Source organism: Solanum lycopersicum, chromosome 4 (assembly GCF_036512215.1).
Source record: "Solanum lycopersicum chromosome 4, SLM_r2.1".
Taxonomy (NCBI): domain Eukaryota; kingdom Viridiplantae; phylum Streptophyta; class Magnoliopsida; order Solanales; family Solanaceae; genus Solanum; species Solanum lycopersicum.
The window spans coordinates 67407265-67422751 of record NC_090803.1 but is presented as its reverse complement, the minus strand read 5'-3'; the positions used below and the strand labels follow the sequence as shown (position 1 = coordinate 67422751).

At 33.4% G+C, this 15487-nt stretch overlaps 2 protein-coding genes across 2 annotated transcripts; one reads left to right on the top strand and one right to left on the bottom strand.

Annotated features, from left to right (window-relative positions):
- Positions 1 to 2096: 2096 nt before the first annotated feature.
- On the top strand, positions 2097 to 6603 carry CLV1 (receptor protein kinase CLAVATA1). The gene is made up of 3 exons (XM_004238322.5): positions 2097 to 3200; positions 3583 to 5343; positions 5928 to 6603. Exons 1-3 carry the CDS (start codon positions 2366 to 2368, stop codon positions 6290 to 6292), a joined length of 2961 nt encoding a protein of 986 aa, XP_004238370.1. The 5' UTR covers positions 2097 to 2365; the 3' UTR covers positions 6293 to 6603.
- A 1464-nt stretch (positions 6604 to 8067) lies between these two features.
- Positions 8068 to 14596, bottom strand: LOC101266117 (DEAD-box ATP-dependent RNA helicase 28). The gene is made up of 19 exons (XM_004238321.5): positions 14161 to 14596; positions 13819 to 14004; positions 13657 to 13725; positions 13446 to 13552; positions 12877 to 12958; positions 12603 to 12776; positions 12111 to 12259; positions 11902 to 11997; positions 11581 to 11683; positions 11438 to 11500; positions 11193 to 11254; positions 10860 to 10956; positions 9997 to 10115; positions 9873 to 9915; positions 9617 to 9718; positions 9277 to 9378; positions 9105 to 9182; positions 8660 to 8931; positions 8068 to 8483 (listed from the first exon to the last, which is right to left on the bottom strand). Exons 1-19 carry the CDS (start codon positions 14473 to 14475, stop codon positions 8468 to 8470), a joined length of 2235 nt encoding a protein of 744 aa, XP_004238369.1. The 5' UTR covers positions 14476 to 14596; the 3' UTR covers positions 8068 to 8467.
- Between the last annotated feature and the right edge of the window lie 891 nt (positions 14597 to 15487).

Here is a 15487-nt window from a genome sequence, read left to right as displayed (position 1 = left end):
CAATCTCCAAAAAATATTTGTACGATGCAAGGTCTCAGACTTGATTTTCACAATAATTTATAGACAAGAATAAGAAAAAAGTTGTACTTTAAATTTAAATTTTAAGAAGAGACAAAGTGCGTATAACCTTTTATTTTCTCTTTTGACGATTTCTCATTCCGTTAATCACAATTAGATACAATAACAACTAATCAATTTGGGTCAACTATAAAAGTATTGGATTAGTGTGTATATTATTAACTAGTATTAAATTATAACTCTATTTATTTCTTTTAAAATTTATTTTTTTTATTAGTCTATTTAAAAGAAAATGTCACATCTTGTCAGTTTAACTTTTCACATGACATGTTTACTATCACTATATTAAATAATAGTTTGATACATTGAACATATTTATGTTTAAGAGTAAAAGATACAAAAAAATCTTACTTGCTTTTTTAAATTGAGTATCGAACTGAAACAAGACAAGATCAAGTTAATTTGAGACAATAAAAATGAACGGACGAAACACTATATTATTGATATTCTAGTAAAAAGAAAAATAATATGTTATTTGTTATTTATATTGAAACACGATTCATCTAAAATAATGCTCCTTACCATATATATATATATATATATATATATATATATTTTAATTCGAATCCAAAAACAATTAAAATGACCATGCTGAAATTCAGAAAATGGTGGGGCAGTTATGAAAAAGATGTTTAGATTGGTTGGATAGGAAGAAGAGAACAAAAAGAGTGGACTTTTTACGCAATGCCAAAATCACAGTGTGTCTCTTACCCAAAGGACACATACAGACTTTGTAAATGGGCCCTACAACCACCATTTAACCCCCATCCCCACCCACCCCATCCAACCAAAGTAAAAAATGAAAAAAAATTACTAAATAATTATAAGATATGATAATAAATATTGGAGTGTTTGAACTATAACAACGCTCCAATATTCATTATGGGAGGTTTGAAAGCAAAAATAGTTTAATAGTATAGAGATACACACGCAAGAAAGATGTGCAGAGATTCGAATGTTAAAATCACGAGATAAAATTATATATTAGATAAAATTAAAAATAATTATTCAGTAATAATCAATAGTTGATCGTTGCTTTGATTAATAGTTACACCAATCATTGTAGCTATAAAATCAATGATAATAAGTGAAATAACAAAATAGCTCTTTCAAATCATATAAAAATATACACTAATACAATAAATAGATATTTTTAAAAATAGCATAAACATTGAATACCAACTTTAAATATATGAGTTATGACTATTTCTTTTTTATTTTATTCTTGTAAATAAAAAGAATTTTAAAAAGGAGATTTTTTTTATGGTTAAGTAACAAATTAAGGAAATTAGAGTGCAAATCGCAAATTACTCAAATTTATTACTGGAAGTGCTCATTTTAATAAATTTAGAGTACCAAAGTGACAAAGAGATATACATAATAAACTATTTTGAAATAATCCAAAAATAAAGATATTATTTTTGTTATTTTCTAGTATAAAATTTTAGCTGACAGACTCAGAAGCGTCAATCATCAAAAGAAGTTAAGAGAAGCCGTCAGTAATTTTACTCTGTTTTTCTTATCTAACCATTGCTTCTTAAAGTCTGCTGCTACAATCATTTTACTTGCATCTATATACATATATCACATGACCTTTTTTAACCAATCAATATAAAATTTAAACGCAAATTATTGAGTTCGATTCGAATTTGATTGAACAATTAAATACCATAAATTATAAATAATGATTTAACCTCAAACTAATATTTTTAGCATGAATTGGAATTATTAGTTTCACAAAGCCATGTACTCTTTCAATATCTCAATTTATGTAACAATGTTTGACTTTTTAAATTACGATAAGCAAAACTTTTTAAATTTATAATCTAACTCCTCATTTTGGTGTTTATAAATCATTTGATTAGTAAAGAGTTTATGGCTAGTTTTTGAAAAATATTATTAGAAAAAAGAAAATTGTGTAATTTTTTTTATTATCTAATATTTATATTGATAGTTGATTAATTTGTATTTATATTAAAAAGTGTTAAAGATAAATTATTTTCTAACAAAGAAGCTCTGTATCAAAATATTTTAACTTTAGACCTTTCGATTAAGATCGAACAGAATAAAAAAAGAGTGTTACCAGTAGGAATTTACCACTCCATGAGGTATCTTCACTTTGTTTCCACTGCTACAGCATACACATATATTCAAAGCCAAAAAGTAAAATTTTGATTCTCCTTTCCACTTTGGCCAAATGCAACAGTACTAAAAACTCAACACTTCAAATAGCCTATAAACCTATCTTAAATTTTCTACAAACCAGACTAAACTAACAGTGTCAACAATGTCACTACCCAAAAAAATATCCCTTTTCCTCCAAATTTTCATCTTTTTTGTTTTCACCATTAATGCAAACTCTGATCTTGAAGCCCTTTTGAAGCTCAAAGAATCCATGGTTGCTCCTGGAACTTCTGCACTTCTTGATTGGAACAACAACACAAAAAATTACCCTTTTTCCCATTGTTCTTTTTCTGGTATTACATGTAACAATAACTCTCATGTTATATCTATTAACATCACTAATGTTCCTCTATTTGGTACTATTCCACCTGAAATTGGTCTTTTACAAAATCTTGAAAATCTTACTATTTTTGGTGATAATCTTACTGGTACACTCCCTTTAGAAATGTCACAACTTTCTTCTATTAAACATGTTAATCTTTCTTACAACAATTTTTCTGGTCCTTTTCCAAGAGAAATCCTGTTGGGGTTAATAAAGCTTGAATCTTTTGACATTTATAACAACAATTTCACTGGTGAACTTCCTATTGAGGTTGTAAAGTTGAAAAATTTAGAAACTTTACATCTTGGTGGAAACTATTTTCATGGTGAAATACCAGAAGTTTATTCCCATATTGTAAGTTTAAAGTGGTTGGGTTTAGAGGGAAATTCACTTACTGGGAAAATACCAAAGAGTTTGGCTTTGTTACCAAATCTTGAAGAACTTAGATTGGGTTACTATAATAGTTATGAAGGGGGTATTCCATCTGAGTTTGGTAATATTAGTACACTTAAACTTCTTGATCTTGGAAATTGTAATCTTGATGGTGAAGTTCCTCCAAGTCTTGGAAATTTGAAGAAGTTGCATTCTTTGTTTCTACAAGTGAACAGACTTACAGGTATTTCATGAACTCACTCTTTGTTTAGTTATACAATCAAATCTCTCTGTAATAACGACGTTTGTCCGAATAGAGTAGTTGTCATGGTTAAATATTGTTACAAGGAAAGATGTTAGACTGAACATCAAATTGTGTTAAACTACTCAATAGTAATAGTTGTATAAGTGAATGGAGTGAGAATAGCATGAAAAGTCTCTTTGAGAAAAACTGTGTTAATAGTGAATGATGTTAAGAGTATGAGTGTTAATAGAGAGGTTCTTGTATAACATAGGTGTATATGTGCAAAATATTATGTATATAAAGTTTTGGAGTCATGCATCTGATAAATTTTAGAACCTTGAATTCGTAAAACTTAAATCTTGGATTCATTTATGATTTACAGGTCACATACCTTCTGAACTATCTGGTTTAGAGAGTTTGATGTCGTTTGATTTGTCGTTTAACCAACTGACCGGAGAAATACCAGAGAGTTTTGTGAAGTTGCAGAAATTGACATTGATTAACTTGTTTAGAAACAACTTGCATGGTCCAATTCCCTCTTTTATTGGTGACCTTCCGAATCTTGAAGTGTTGCAGATTTGGGGAAACAATTTTACTCTTGAATTGCCCGAAAATCTTGGGCGAAACGGGAGGCTTTTGTTTCTGGATATTTCTATTAATCATTTTACTGGAAGGATACCACCTGATTTGTGTAAAGGAGGGAAGTTAAAGACACTGATTCTAATGGAGAATTACTTCTTTGGCCCAATTCCTGAACAACTTGGTGAGTGCAAATCGCTTACTCGAATTCGCGTTAGGAAGAATTACTTAAATGGTACTATTCCAGCTGGTTTTTTCAAGTTACCTGCATTGGATATGCTTGAACTTGACAACAACTATTTCACTGGTGAGCTGCCAACGGAGATAAACGCGAACAATCTCACTAAACTTGTACTTTCCAACAACTGGATCACGGGGAACATTCCTCCATCATTAGGGAACTTGAAGAATCTAGTCACTCTGTCACTTGATGTGAACAGATTATCTGGTGAGATTCCTCAAGAAATTGCGAGTTTGAATAAACTCGTGACCATCAACTTGAGTGGCAACAATTTAACAGGTGAAATCCCGAGTTCAATTGCGCTTTGTTCAGAGCTAACACTGGTTGACTTGAGCAGAAACCAACTGGTTGGTGAAGTGCCAAAAGAAATCACCAAGTTAAATAGCTTGAACGCGCTGAACTTGTCAAGAAACCAACTGAGTGGCGCCATTCCTGGAGAAGTCGGAGTGATGAATGGCTTGACAGTTTTGGATCTTTCTTACAATGATCTCTCTGGAAGGAGACCGACCAACGGACAACTTAAGTTCTTCAATGACACTTACTTTGTAGGAAATCCAAAACTCTGCTCGCCTCATGCTACTTTTTGCCCGTCAGCTTCCAATTCACCACAAAACGCGCTTAAAATCCATGCCGGGAAGTTCACAACTACCCAATTGGTGATTACAATAATCATCTTAGTCACTGTTGCATTGCTGTTGGCAGTTACCGTGCTGTTCATCAAGAAGGAGAAATTCAAGAATTCGCAACTTTGGAAGTTAACAGCATTCCAGAAACTTGATTTCAGAGCTGACGATGTTTTGGAGTGTTTAAAAGAGGAGAACATAATTGGGAAAGGTGGAGCTGGTGTTGTGTACCGAGGGTCTATGTCAAATGGCATCGACGTTGCAATAAAGAAACTTGTAGGCCGAGGAACCGGACACCATGATCACGGATTCTCAGCTGAAATCCAAACACTAGGAAGGATCCGGCACAGAAACATCGTACGATTACTGGGATATGTCTCAAACAAAGACACAAACTTGTTGTTGTACGAATACATGTCAAATGGGAGCTTAGGTGAAATGTTACATGGTGCCAAAGGGGCACATTTGAAATGGGAGACAAGGTACCGTATTGCTGTGGAAGCTGCAAAAGGATTGTGTTATTTGCACCATGATTGTTCACCTTCGATTATTCACAGAGATGTCAAGTCCAATAATATTCTGCTGGATTCCGATTACGAAGCGCATGTTGCTGATTTCGGCCTCGCCAAATTCTTGCAGGATGCTGGTGCATCAGAGTGCATGTCCTCTATTGCTGGCTCATATGGTTACATTGCTCCAGGTAAACTACTACGGTTACAATATTTATCATATTTATACAATTTTGAATTTCCGTATTAGTTTTCTTTTATTGCTGGCTCATATGGTCATCATATTTATACAATTAGATCGCATACAATGTAGTTGCATGTAAAATTTAATGATAATCTTAAAATATGATACTAATAACTTGCTACAATAGATTAAATTATGATGATACTATAAAGTTTGTATGTTATTGTGCATATAACCTTAAGCTATGTTGCTCAAAGTCTTAAAAAATGTAAATAGGGTACATGTCGGATCCTCTAAAAGTAATGCAACATCATTTTTTTGAAGAATCCGAGCAAAATAGACTCTTAAGTCCTTTTATGCACCTGTGTTATTGGTCAACATTTTCCTATTTCATGAAAGATACATTTCACTAACTTTTAGTACCAATTACCAAGACCTATGAACTTTTAGAATTTACTGAACTTGGGTTAAAAATAGTATGATTTTAAAAGCTATGCTCCAGGACAAAATCTATTTAAAACTTTTGTCCAATACATTAAATTGCTCAATTAATGTGTTTCTGAGGTGCATTTTTGTTTGGATATGAAACAGAGTATGCATACACATTGAAAGTTGACCAAAAGAGTGATGTATACAGTTTTGGAGTTGTACTGTTGGAACTTATCACAGGTCACAAGCCAGTAGGTGAATTCGGGGACGGTGTAGATATAGTGAGATGGGTGAATAAAACAATGTCCGAATTATCTCAACCGTCTGATGCAGCCTCAGTTTTAGCAGTCGTTGACTCGAGGCTACATAGTTACCCTCTTGCAAGTGTTGTCAATTTGTTCAAGATTGCTATGATGTGTGTTGAAGAAGAGAGTTGTGCTAGGCCTAGCATGAGGGAAGTGGTTCACATGCTTACAAATCCTCCTCCTCAGTCTACTAACACTACTACTACTCTCCGTGCCCTTTGAAATTGCGCGGATATCAAGTGTATAGTTGAAAACTCGTCAAGTTTGAGGCCGGGAGCACGAGTCTCATGACTCTATTCGGGTATGGAAAACAAAAAAAATTGTGCAATGGGAGACTTGTCTTTATATTTTTGAAGTTGTTGTATAAAAGGGGCATGAAAAAAAAAAGAAGGAAAAGAACTCCTTTAATTACTTTATTATGGGTATTGAGTATGAATATGTGGCCTCAGGAAATAAATTTCAAATATTGCATTTAATAACATGGGCCTATGTAATGTTTTCAAGAGTTTGAGAAGTTAACATTTGTTTTATTATGTGAAAATCTCATTATATAAGAGCTTTCAAGTAGAAAATGTAGTCAATCATGAATTTAACGATAGTATTAAATTTATAGTACCATAATAACCGGTAAATGTACAATATTGAAGTTAATTACTAGACAAAGTTATTAATCACGAAACTGATAAAGAGTATCTCTAAGGCAATTGATCGTCCCAAGGACCTTGAAAGTCAATTACCCACGCTCTCAAATGATATAAATATTTTAGAATAATTGATGCATTATACAATATTTAAAGAGTAAAAATGATTATTCTGATAAAACATTCAACTAAGGTTGTAAGATCAATAGAAGTCTTTTTATACAACATTAATGAATAAATAACAAAGAGGTAATGAATTTATAGAGGTTGAGTTTGGAGAAAATTCGGGTTTTGGGCCTGGGCTTCAATACGGGCTCTTGACTCCTGTTGATGAAATTTTTTTTAAAAATAATTTATAGAGCTAATTTTATGTTATATGTTTATGTTCATCAACTAAGCAAAGGAAGGACGAAAATATTTTTCTCCCTTGATTTGAACAAGATATACTAATATTAGGATTATAATTATATGGATATTATATCACGAGAATTAAATAATTATGAGATAATTTTTTAAAAAAAAATTAAATTAATATATCAACCAAATCTGAAAATCGTTTTTTTTTTAAAAAAGAAATTAAGAATGGGTACAAACAAAAAGTACTTGTAACTGGGGAATGCTTTCTATTCTGCCCTGTCTCGCTGTGATAGAATAGTACTCCACATCCCATCTGAGTTCCGATAGGTGACAGCAACTAATTATTTTTTCTTATCGAGGGTTTTTTACTTTCCTTTGTTCCTTATTCGGTTGAACGGTGTATCCCTGACTATCTTAGGGGAAGAAGGATAATACAAATTGTTAATTTAAATCATGTTAACGAGTGTTTAATCATAAATATAATAAAGTCTTCCTTTATTTCATAGATTTCGACATTTGATTAAATAATATCACATAAATTTAACAATTTCATAAGAAAGAATAGATCCTTGAAATGCTGTAAAACTGAGAAAATCTTGTTGGTTGCACCATATTCAAATGGACCTCATAATGCGTGAGTCAAATTTAATCCCTTCAATGTCGGTTTCGAAAACCACCTAATGTCCTAATTAATCAAATAAAGGACGATAATATTTTTCTTTTTAAGTCGTGAACAACGTAAGGATCCCGAACAAGTTACAGTAACACTAGGATCATAAAAATGCGGAGATTATATCACGAGAACCAAATCATGACGATAGTTAACAAAATAAATTTTGAATTAAAACACAGTTTAAATTTAGTTTTTTATTTAAGAAGGGGTGACAACACAAAGTACATGTTTAAGCGCTAATAAAACAGTCTATTTAAAAAATAAAATATTCACAAGAAAATACACTAATTAATTATTATTTTTAATGAAAAACGACAAGGAGAAAATTAGAATTCATTTTGGTGAAGATATTAGCAACAATATCGTAAATATTTGTCAAAATCGAATACATGTACAGATGCATCGAGTACTCAGTCTTAAACAAAACAAATACTAATGAGATAAAATACACTCTCTGCAAAACTGAAACTAAGAACTGGGGACCTACTCTTAAAATAAAGCTACAAGCTCAATATCAGCAACACTCTAAGAAGCTACTTGTCTTGGTACAAGTCGGGGCGAATTCTTCAGACTAAATTGTCTTCCACGGGGGAATCTGATAAGTGAGATCTCGAGTAAGTGTTTACATAATCCATCCTTTGTTACGATGGGGTAGTCATGTTTGATGAGTCTACCTCGTTTCAGTAACTTGATTTCCAGATGATTGTCATGGTTTTTTGCAAGTGTTTACCTCCTCTTGTACCTGCACATTCAAATAATGTAATAATATCCCAATACAGAAAAATGATGAGAAAGCTAGAGTCCACATCACCGTTGCCTTCAGACGTAGATTAAACTACTTTTTGAAAGCTAATAGAGGACTAATTTATCTTCTAATAAACAATGATATGGGAGAAGTTCTTAAATTTTGAGTCGTACCGTGACTTGCTCTTGAATGAGGACTTCTTCTTTCCACCGGCATGAAGTGGTTTTCTTTGTTTTCTCTCACTCGTATCATTTTGAAAAATATCCTGCATTTCTTCTGTCCTTGATTCAGATGCTCTGCTTTTCGGTTTTGGTTTATTTCCGGCCTTCCTAACAATCTTGCCAGCATCAACTGCCTTGTTCACAGCCTTGACTGCTTTTGCACGACGATAAGCAAGATCAACTAAGGAAATTCCAGATTTCTCTTTCTTTGATTTGTCTTTGCCCTGTTGTTATTGTTGCTGTTAGAATCAGTTGAACCAAATAAAAGGATGCAATATACAGAATGGAAAAGTTATATATACAGATTGCTATAGACGATGATGACCACACAGTCTGTTATTTCAGATAACAGGATATATGCAACAAGGTTGAAAATAAGTGAAGAGGAGATACTTACATCATCCAAGTCATCTTCATCTTCTAATTGCTCTCGAGCAGCCTCCAACTTCCTTCTTTTCTTCCTCGGCAGATTTTTCTATAATAATCAGCTCAACAATGAGAAGGATGAATAGAAAATCAAACAGAATTTCTGCATTCAAATTACAAAAAGCACACAGGATGACTAGCACCTCTCGTTCTCGCTTCCTCTTTTCCTTCATCTTCAGGTCTTCTGCTTGTTCGGCACTCATTACCTTACTCTGAGAACCATTTTCTTTGGCTGCTGCATTCTCCTGGAATGGCATTTGCATATTAGCTAAGATTATAATCAATCATTACAGCACAAGTTTTATTCAAAATATTATTATTCCAAAATATTTTAATTCAAGCGTTGTTCTTTGACAAAACCAAAAAGAGACTACAAGTCACAAGACTAACAAAACGAACAAGCATCATAAGTAACAGAACAGGATTTCATGCCATTATATAAAACGCAATGCAGACCAGATGAACAACAAAATGAAAAATCACCTTTGCTGCCTTTTGGACTAGCTTTTTCTCCTTTTCTGTGACAAACCATGTCCTTTTAGGACGTGAATAAATCTCATCCCTGTGGGCAATCATATTCTCTGCCTGCAAAGTCAAAACACCACATCATCGGTCATACTAAGCCGTGCAGCATTTATTTAATGAATTTCATCTTTTAGAGGGAGGGTGTCTTCAGGCTTCTACAACATGAAGCAATTGTTCATCGTTGGGTTGTCCCAACTTTACTGTGATACATTACCTTATTTGCTTCCATTTCAGCTTTTCTTAGTGCCATCTCTTCCCTGAAGTAACAAAAATTTGAGTTGGTTAATAAATAAATTTCAGTTATCTTATATAGTACAAAGTTAGTGATGAAATAACACCTCTCTTCTTGCATAACTGCAGACACTTGATCCTCAAGTTGTTCAATCACTTGTGCCCACTTAGTTATAGATTGTTCTGCTACAATTCGACTCTTTAGCCTTGAACCAGCTCGTTTAACCTGTAACATTATTTTTTTGGAAGACGGGGAATAAGCACATCTTTATATCAAGCAGCCTATAGAAAAATTTGGAGTTAGTGCATCTAGTTGGTTCTTCTACCAGATTTTGCATAGACAGAAAAATGATTTTTATTTTTATACCCCGACTGATGACCAAAACAATTGAGATTAAGTGAATGGTCAATAAGCACATACTCTTAAAAGAAAATCAAACACTTACTACGTTGCTTTAACCAGAGATTAAAAGAAAAGGATAATAGAACAAGCACAACGAAATCATCTAACCAACCAATGGTTCCAAAAACACAATTTCTTATTGATAGGTAAAATGGTGCCAAAGATGCAGTTTTATCTAACTTAATCTAAAATACATTTCCATAGAAAAAAAATACAGATGGTTATGCAGGTACCGTATAGTCAGAGATACAATTATTTTAACTTTAATTTTGAAAAAGTACTTCGTTTTTTTATCAAATAAAGGAGTACCTAATTAACATGCATGAGATTAAGTAAAATATCATCATGAACTTATCACCCAAAAAAAAGCAAAATCGAAAGAATGCATTGCTGCTTTAAACAGAACTAAACAGATATGAGATACTAAACACACCAAGAATCTAATTGGTCAATGATTTTGAACATACAATTCCACACCAGTCAGAATGAAATGACTCGTAGACTAGGACACAAGTGATTGAACAGGCACAGCTAAAAGATGTTGAAACAGAGTAGACGGATACTTACAATGGCTTTTAGAAGAGACCTATCATTATCTGTGACAAATGTAACGGCATAACCTTCTCTACCAGCTCTAGCTGTCCGACCCACTCGATGAACGTAACTGCAAGGGAAAAGGAAATCAGGACTGCATAAAGTATGGGATGAGTTTACTTGTACAAACTATCAGAATACATTTGTAGAAGTATAAACAAAAGAAGAAATGGAATATAAGCAGTAAAAACAAAAAAAAAAAAGAAATCATGAAGCCAGCAAAAGATAAGGCAACTAAAAAAAATTGTAAGCACAGCCATTAAGTGTCAGTAAAGACGGCATTTGCAAGAAGAGTTGCAACTTTACCTAGTAAGATCACGTGGGCACGCAAAATTTATAACAGTTTGAACACCAATAATGTCAAGTCCCTGAAAAAGGAAACAAAAAGAGTCAAGTAAAATAAGAGAAGACAATTATAGTTCTGCTCTGACAATCACAGCAAAAATACAGATGTCAGCAGGACACACACGGGGAGCACTGCATAGTACATACTTTATACAACTTCATGCGTAGATTAATCATACAAAACAAATTGGATAGAATTATCTTACACGAGCTGCAACATCGGTTGCAATCAAAAAATCCACTTCCTGTCTTCTGAAAAGTTCCAAAGCCTACAAACATAAAAATTAGTAAGGAACTTCTCCACAGAATTATTCTTATGATTCCAGAAAACAAACTTGATGGAACATACATCTAGACGCTGGGCTTGCGTAAGATTTCCATGTAGCTCAGCTGCTTTGAAACCAAGTAAACCAAATATAATTTTCAACCGATGAGCTGCTTGCTTTGTACCACTGCCAAGATAACCACAGAATTTAGCCTTCTGGACCAAAAGATTAGGCAAGTGGAAATCCAGAAGATATAATCAAAGAAGAGAAATTATGTTGCAATGTCCTACATTTATGAAGAGTCATACCCTGAAAGATAATGTATGTTACAGGGGATGAAATGGACTACACAATATACTATACCACAGTAGAAAATACTATTTTAGATACAGCTAACTGAAAACCTGAAAACAATCACTTTGGAAGTGAAAGTCTTGGTGCACAGTGCAAGGAGAACAGCTTCATGATTTCCTTCACGCATGCGCCGTATTCTAACTACCCTGTAGACAATGTTTCATAATCTTTCATACTTAAGAACTTAACAATTGAGATTACATTTAAGAAAAAAGGGAAACAAATATTAATTGTAAAGTGGAACTTGCTGATGCCTTACTCTTCAGTCAATGTTGCAGGCCGTTTTGTAGATGGATCAGCTGACAGGCGCAAAGGTTTATTCAGTGAGAGATTGATGAGCTCATCAACTTCCTCAGTCATTGTCGCAGAAAACAACATGGTCTGTCTCCGCTTCGGACACAATCTAACCTATATACAGCCCACGACATATTATTTACAAGCCCCCACCAAAACAAAAAAACAATTATTGGCAGAAGTGGAAGGAACTTCTGGACATCCTTTTCTTTATAGATTAAAACTCAATAAACAGTCAATGAGGTAATATTCTATACCTAAAAAGGTTTTTACAGTAAATGAAACTACTAAAAAAGTTCCTTGCAGAATAGAAGGTATAGCTTAGCATTAGAGTGGAAGTTTATTGAAATTTGAAAAAAGTACAATTCTGTTATTTATTAAGATAGTTATGATATCATATGCATACACAACAAAAACTTGTTCTATAGAAAAGGAAACCACAATGTTGAAGACTTACCAGCTCACGAATTTCAGCACTGAAACCCAGCTCCAGTAGACGATCGGCCTCATCAAGAATCAATACTGCAAGATCATCCAAATCAACTGACATGGAGTTCCGTAGATGATCTATCATACGTCCTGGAGTGGCCACGACAATATCAGGCATTGTTCTCAAGGCTGCCTCTTGCACCTGAAATAGAGTATTCCCATAATTGTAGGAAGCAGTAGCTGAGACACAAACTCAACCTTCAAGCTTTCCCTAGGAAGGATCAAGAAAGAGCTAAGCATACCTTGGTTGACAGACCACCAACAACCAAACAACATCTGATATCTGGCATAAACTGGGCAAGTTTACCTATCATACTATGAACCCTGGATAGCACAATTAAGACATAAAGCAGTCAATAACTATTAGGGTTTGAGAAGAATCAATGACATACAATACAAAAGAAAAGGTAGTTCGCTTGTATATAAATTAGGGGCAAAGTAGAATATAATTTTCATTCAAGGGGCAAACAATTCCATCTCTAAATTTGTACTAATAAAATTACAAGTTTGGACATAGAAAGCTTATATAAACATTGAAGAATCAATGTTCACTGTATTCCTGGATGGAATTTCATTTTGTCAGAAAATGTATCTGCAATTTGGAATCCAAATAAGTTATTTTATCAGTTCAGGAGTCAGATGCAAAATGATAATAGTTTCAGTTACACAAAAAAGGGGACCTACTTTGACACACAGGTAGACTGGTAGTGGAAACACCAGAATATATAATGAATGGGAACAAAACAAGGTTGGGAAAAAGCAGCATTCATGACTCTCGCACAAATTTATTAAAAAAGAATAGGAAACTTACTGAACAGCCAACTCTCTTGTTGGAGTAAGAATAAGAACCCTAATTGCAGGCCTATTTTTTGGACGGTACAACAGTCTCTCGAGTGTCGGTAAGGCAAAGGCAGCTGTCTGAAGAGACAAAAGGAATATAAAATGAGCATACATCATAACATAACCAACGAAGACAACTAGCTAAATATAAGTAGATAGGATCAAACATGAAAAAATTGCACCTTTCCAGATCCTGTTATAGCACTACCGCATATATCTCGACCGGTTAAAGCCAGTGGAATGCAAGCCGCCTACATAAAAGTACTACACATTAACACAAGAGTAGAGATGCAGACAATGTTCATGGTAATAAATTACATTCAAAGTCTGCCAAGGAAAGACACCTGAATTGGGGTAGGCTTACTGTAACCCAATGCTTCACAAGCCCGAAGCAACGGCCTAGAGATATGGAGCTCAATAAACGAATTTGCATGAAATGTAACTCCTTCTGATGAGGCGAAAAATGGTTTCTTTTCAACATGCGTATCTACGTCATCATCTCCATCTTCATCGTCGGGTCTGTACTCTTCCTGAAATTATCCAAAGAATTAAGCAACTAAGCTTCAAATATTGCCAATAACATAATCAGAACAAATTAAAGTTCAACAACAAAAATTCAAACTTTTCGAACAAATTAAAGCTCTCTTTCACTGATGTTACTTTAGAGCAACAGTAAGCAGTTTTACCTGGCGGTGAGGTTCTGAATCGTCGGAATCGGAATCTTCCTCGATTGGTTTAGCTATAGGAGCAGAGAGTTGTTGACGAGCCTTAGATATTTTGAAATCAATTGAAGTTGTTCTACGGTGGCTGTGTTCATCAGCAACGGATTCAGAGTAAGAAGAGAAGTCCCATGGAGATTGCGGCTTCTTATTCGTTCGAGGTTTGGGGTCGGCATCTTCATTATCTTCATCCACTTCATGTTCTTCTTCTTCACTGTCATCATTCTCCTCATATTCAACTTCTTCATCGCTGGGTTGTTCAAACGAGAAATCGGTAGCCATTGATACCTGGATGACTGCTGATTTTGTGAGGGTTTAAGAATCTGTGCATTGAGTTGCAGGGTTTAAGAATTTTGACCCGAATTCGTATAACCTAGACATCAATAGTAAATTATTTTCATTAACGTCGAAACTCCCCCTTATAGTTTGTTGAATCGTGGAATAGCCTCTCTAACTTTTAAAAAATATACATTATCGATAAAATTGTAAAATGAACTATGGCTTTGGCGAAGTTTGACTTATAAAGACTTTGTTTATAAGCATTTTTGGTTGTTAACAAACATCAAAACAAGTGTTCTCTATCAAAAATTTTGGTCACATAATTTGATTCTATTTGTTGAATGCTCATCTATATTACTATGTAGAATAACTTAAATTTGAAATTTTTCATCTTTTTAAAGATCAACTCACTAGATGCAAATTTTATTAAATTATTTAGAAACGTTAAATGTTATCTCTTATTAAGTGTAGTTAGGGCTATTTATGGTTATGGTTAACAACTAAACTAAATCACAATCCAAACCAAACCGATTAAAAAAAACTGATATCTGATTTAGTTTGGTAGGTTTGGTTTTCAAATTTTGAAAATCGATACTATTTGGTTTGGTTTTGGTTTTACTAAAAAACAACCGCAAAAATAACTAAATCGAACCGATAAATTATATATATAATTTTTATAATTATTTATATATAATTCATAAATAAATTTAAAATATTTTGTTAAATTTTAATCAACTCAAGTCTTTAACTTTACCATTTTTTTCAAGCCTAAAACTTTAACCAAGGTATAATAATTTCAAATCCAATTCCATCAAAATCCATTTTAGTCATTACTTACTGTACTTCACATAAAATAGTTACATTTTCTCTTAAATGAATCACTTTGTTCGTGTAATGATAACTATAATATTGCTTAATTGCTTGACTGAACCGACATTAGTTTTTTCGTAGATTGTTTGTACTTGGTGTTTGTGTCTATCCAGATATGTACATCCTCAAAAAAATTATTACTTTC

Bases quoted from the DNA above. Each gene is read 5' to 3' on its own strand.
- CLV1 (XM_004238322.5), top strand. From the start codon at position 2,366: ATGTCACTACCCAAAAAAATATCCCTTTTCCTCCAAATTTTCATCTTT. The intron at 3,201-3,582 runs GTATTTCATGAA...TATGATTTACAG, and splicing joins ACAAGTGAACAGACTTACAG to GTCACATACCTTCTGAACTA. The intron at 5,344-5,927 runs GTAAACTACTAC...GATATGAAACAG, and splicing joins ATATGGTTACATTGCTCCAG to AGTATGCATACACATTGAAA.
- LOC101266117 (XM_004238321.5), bottom strand. From the start codon at position 14,475: ATGGCTACCGATTTCTCGTTTGAACAACCCAGCGATGAAGAAGTTGAA. The intron at 12,777-12,876 runs GTATGCTTAGCT...ACTCTATTTCAG, and splicing joins TTGGTGGTCTGTCAACCAAG to GTGCAAGAGGCAGCCTTGAG. The intron at 10,116-10,859 runs GTAAGTATCCGT...ATAATGTTACAG, and splicing joins GGTCTCTTCTAAAAGCCATT to GTTAAACGAGCTGGTTCAAG.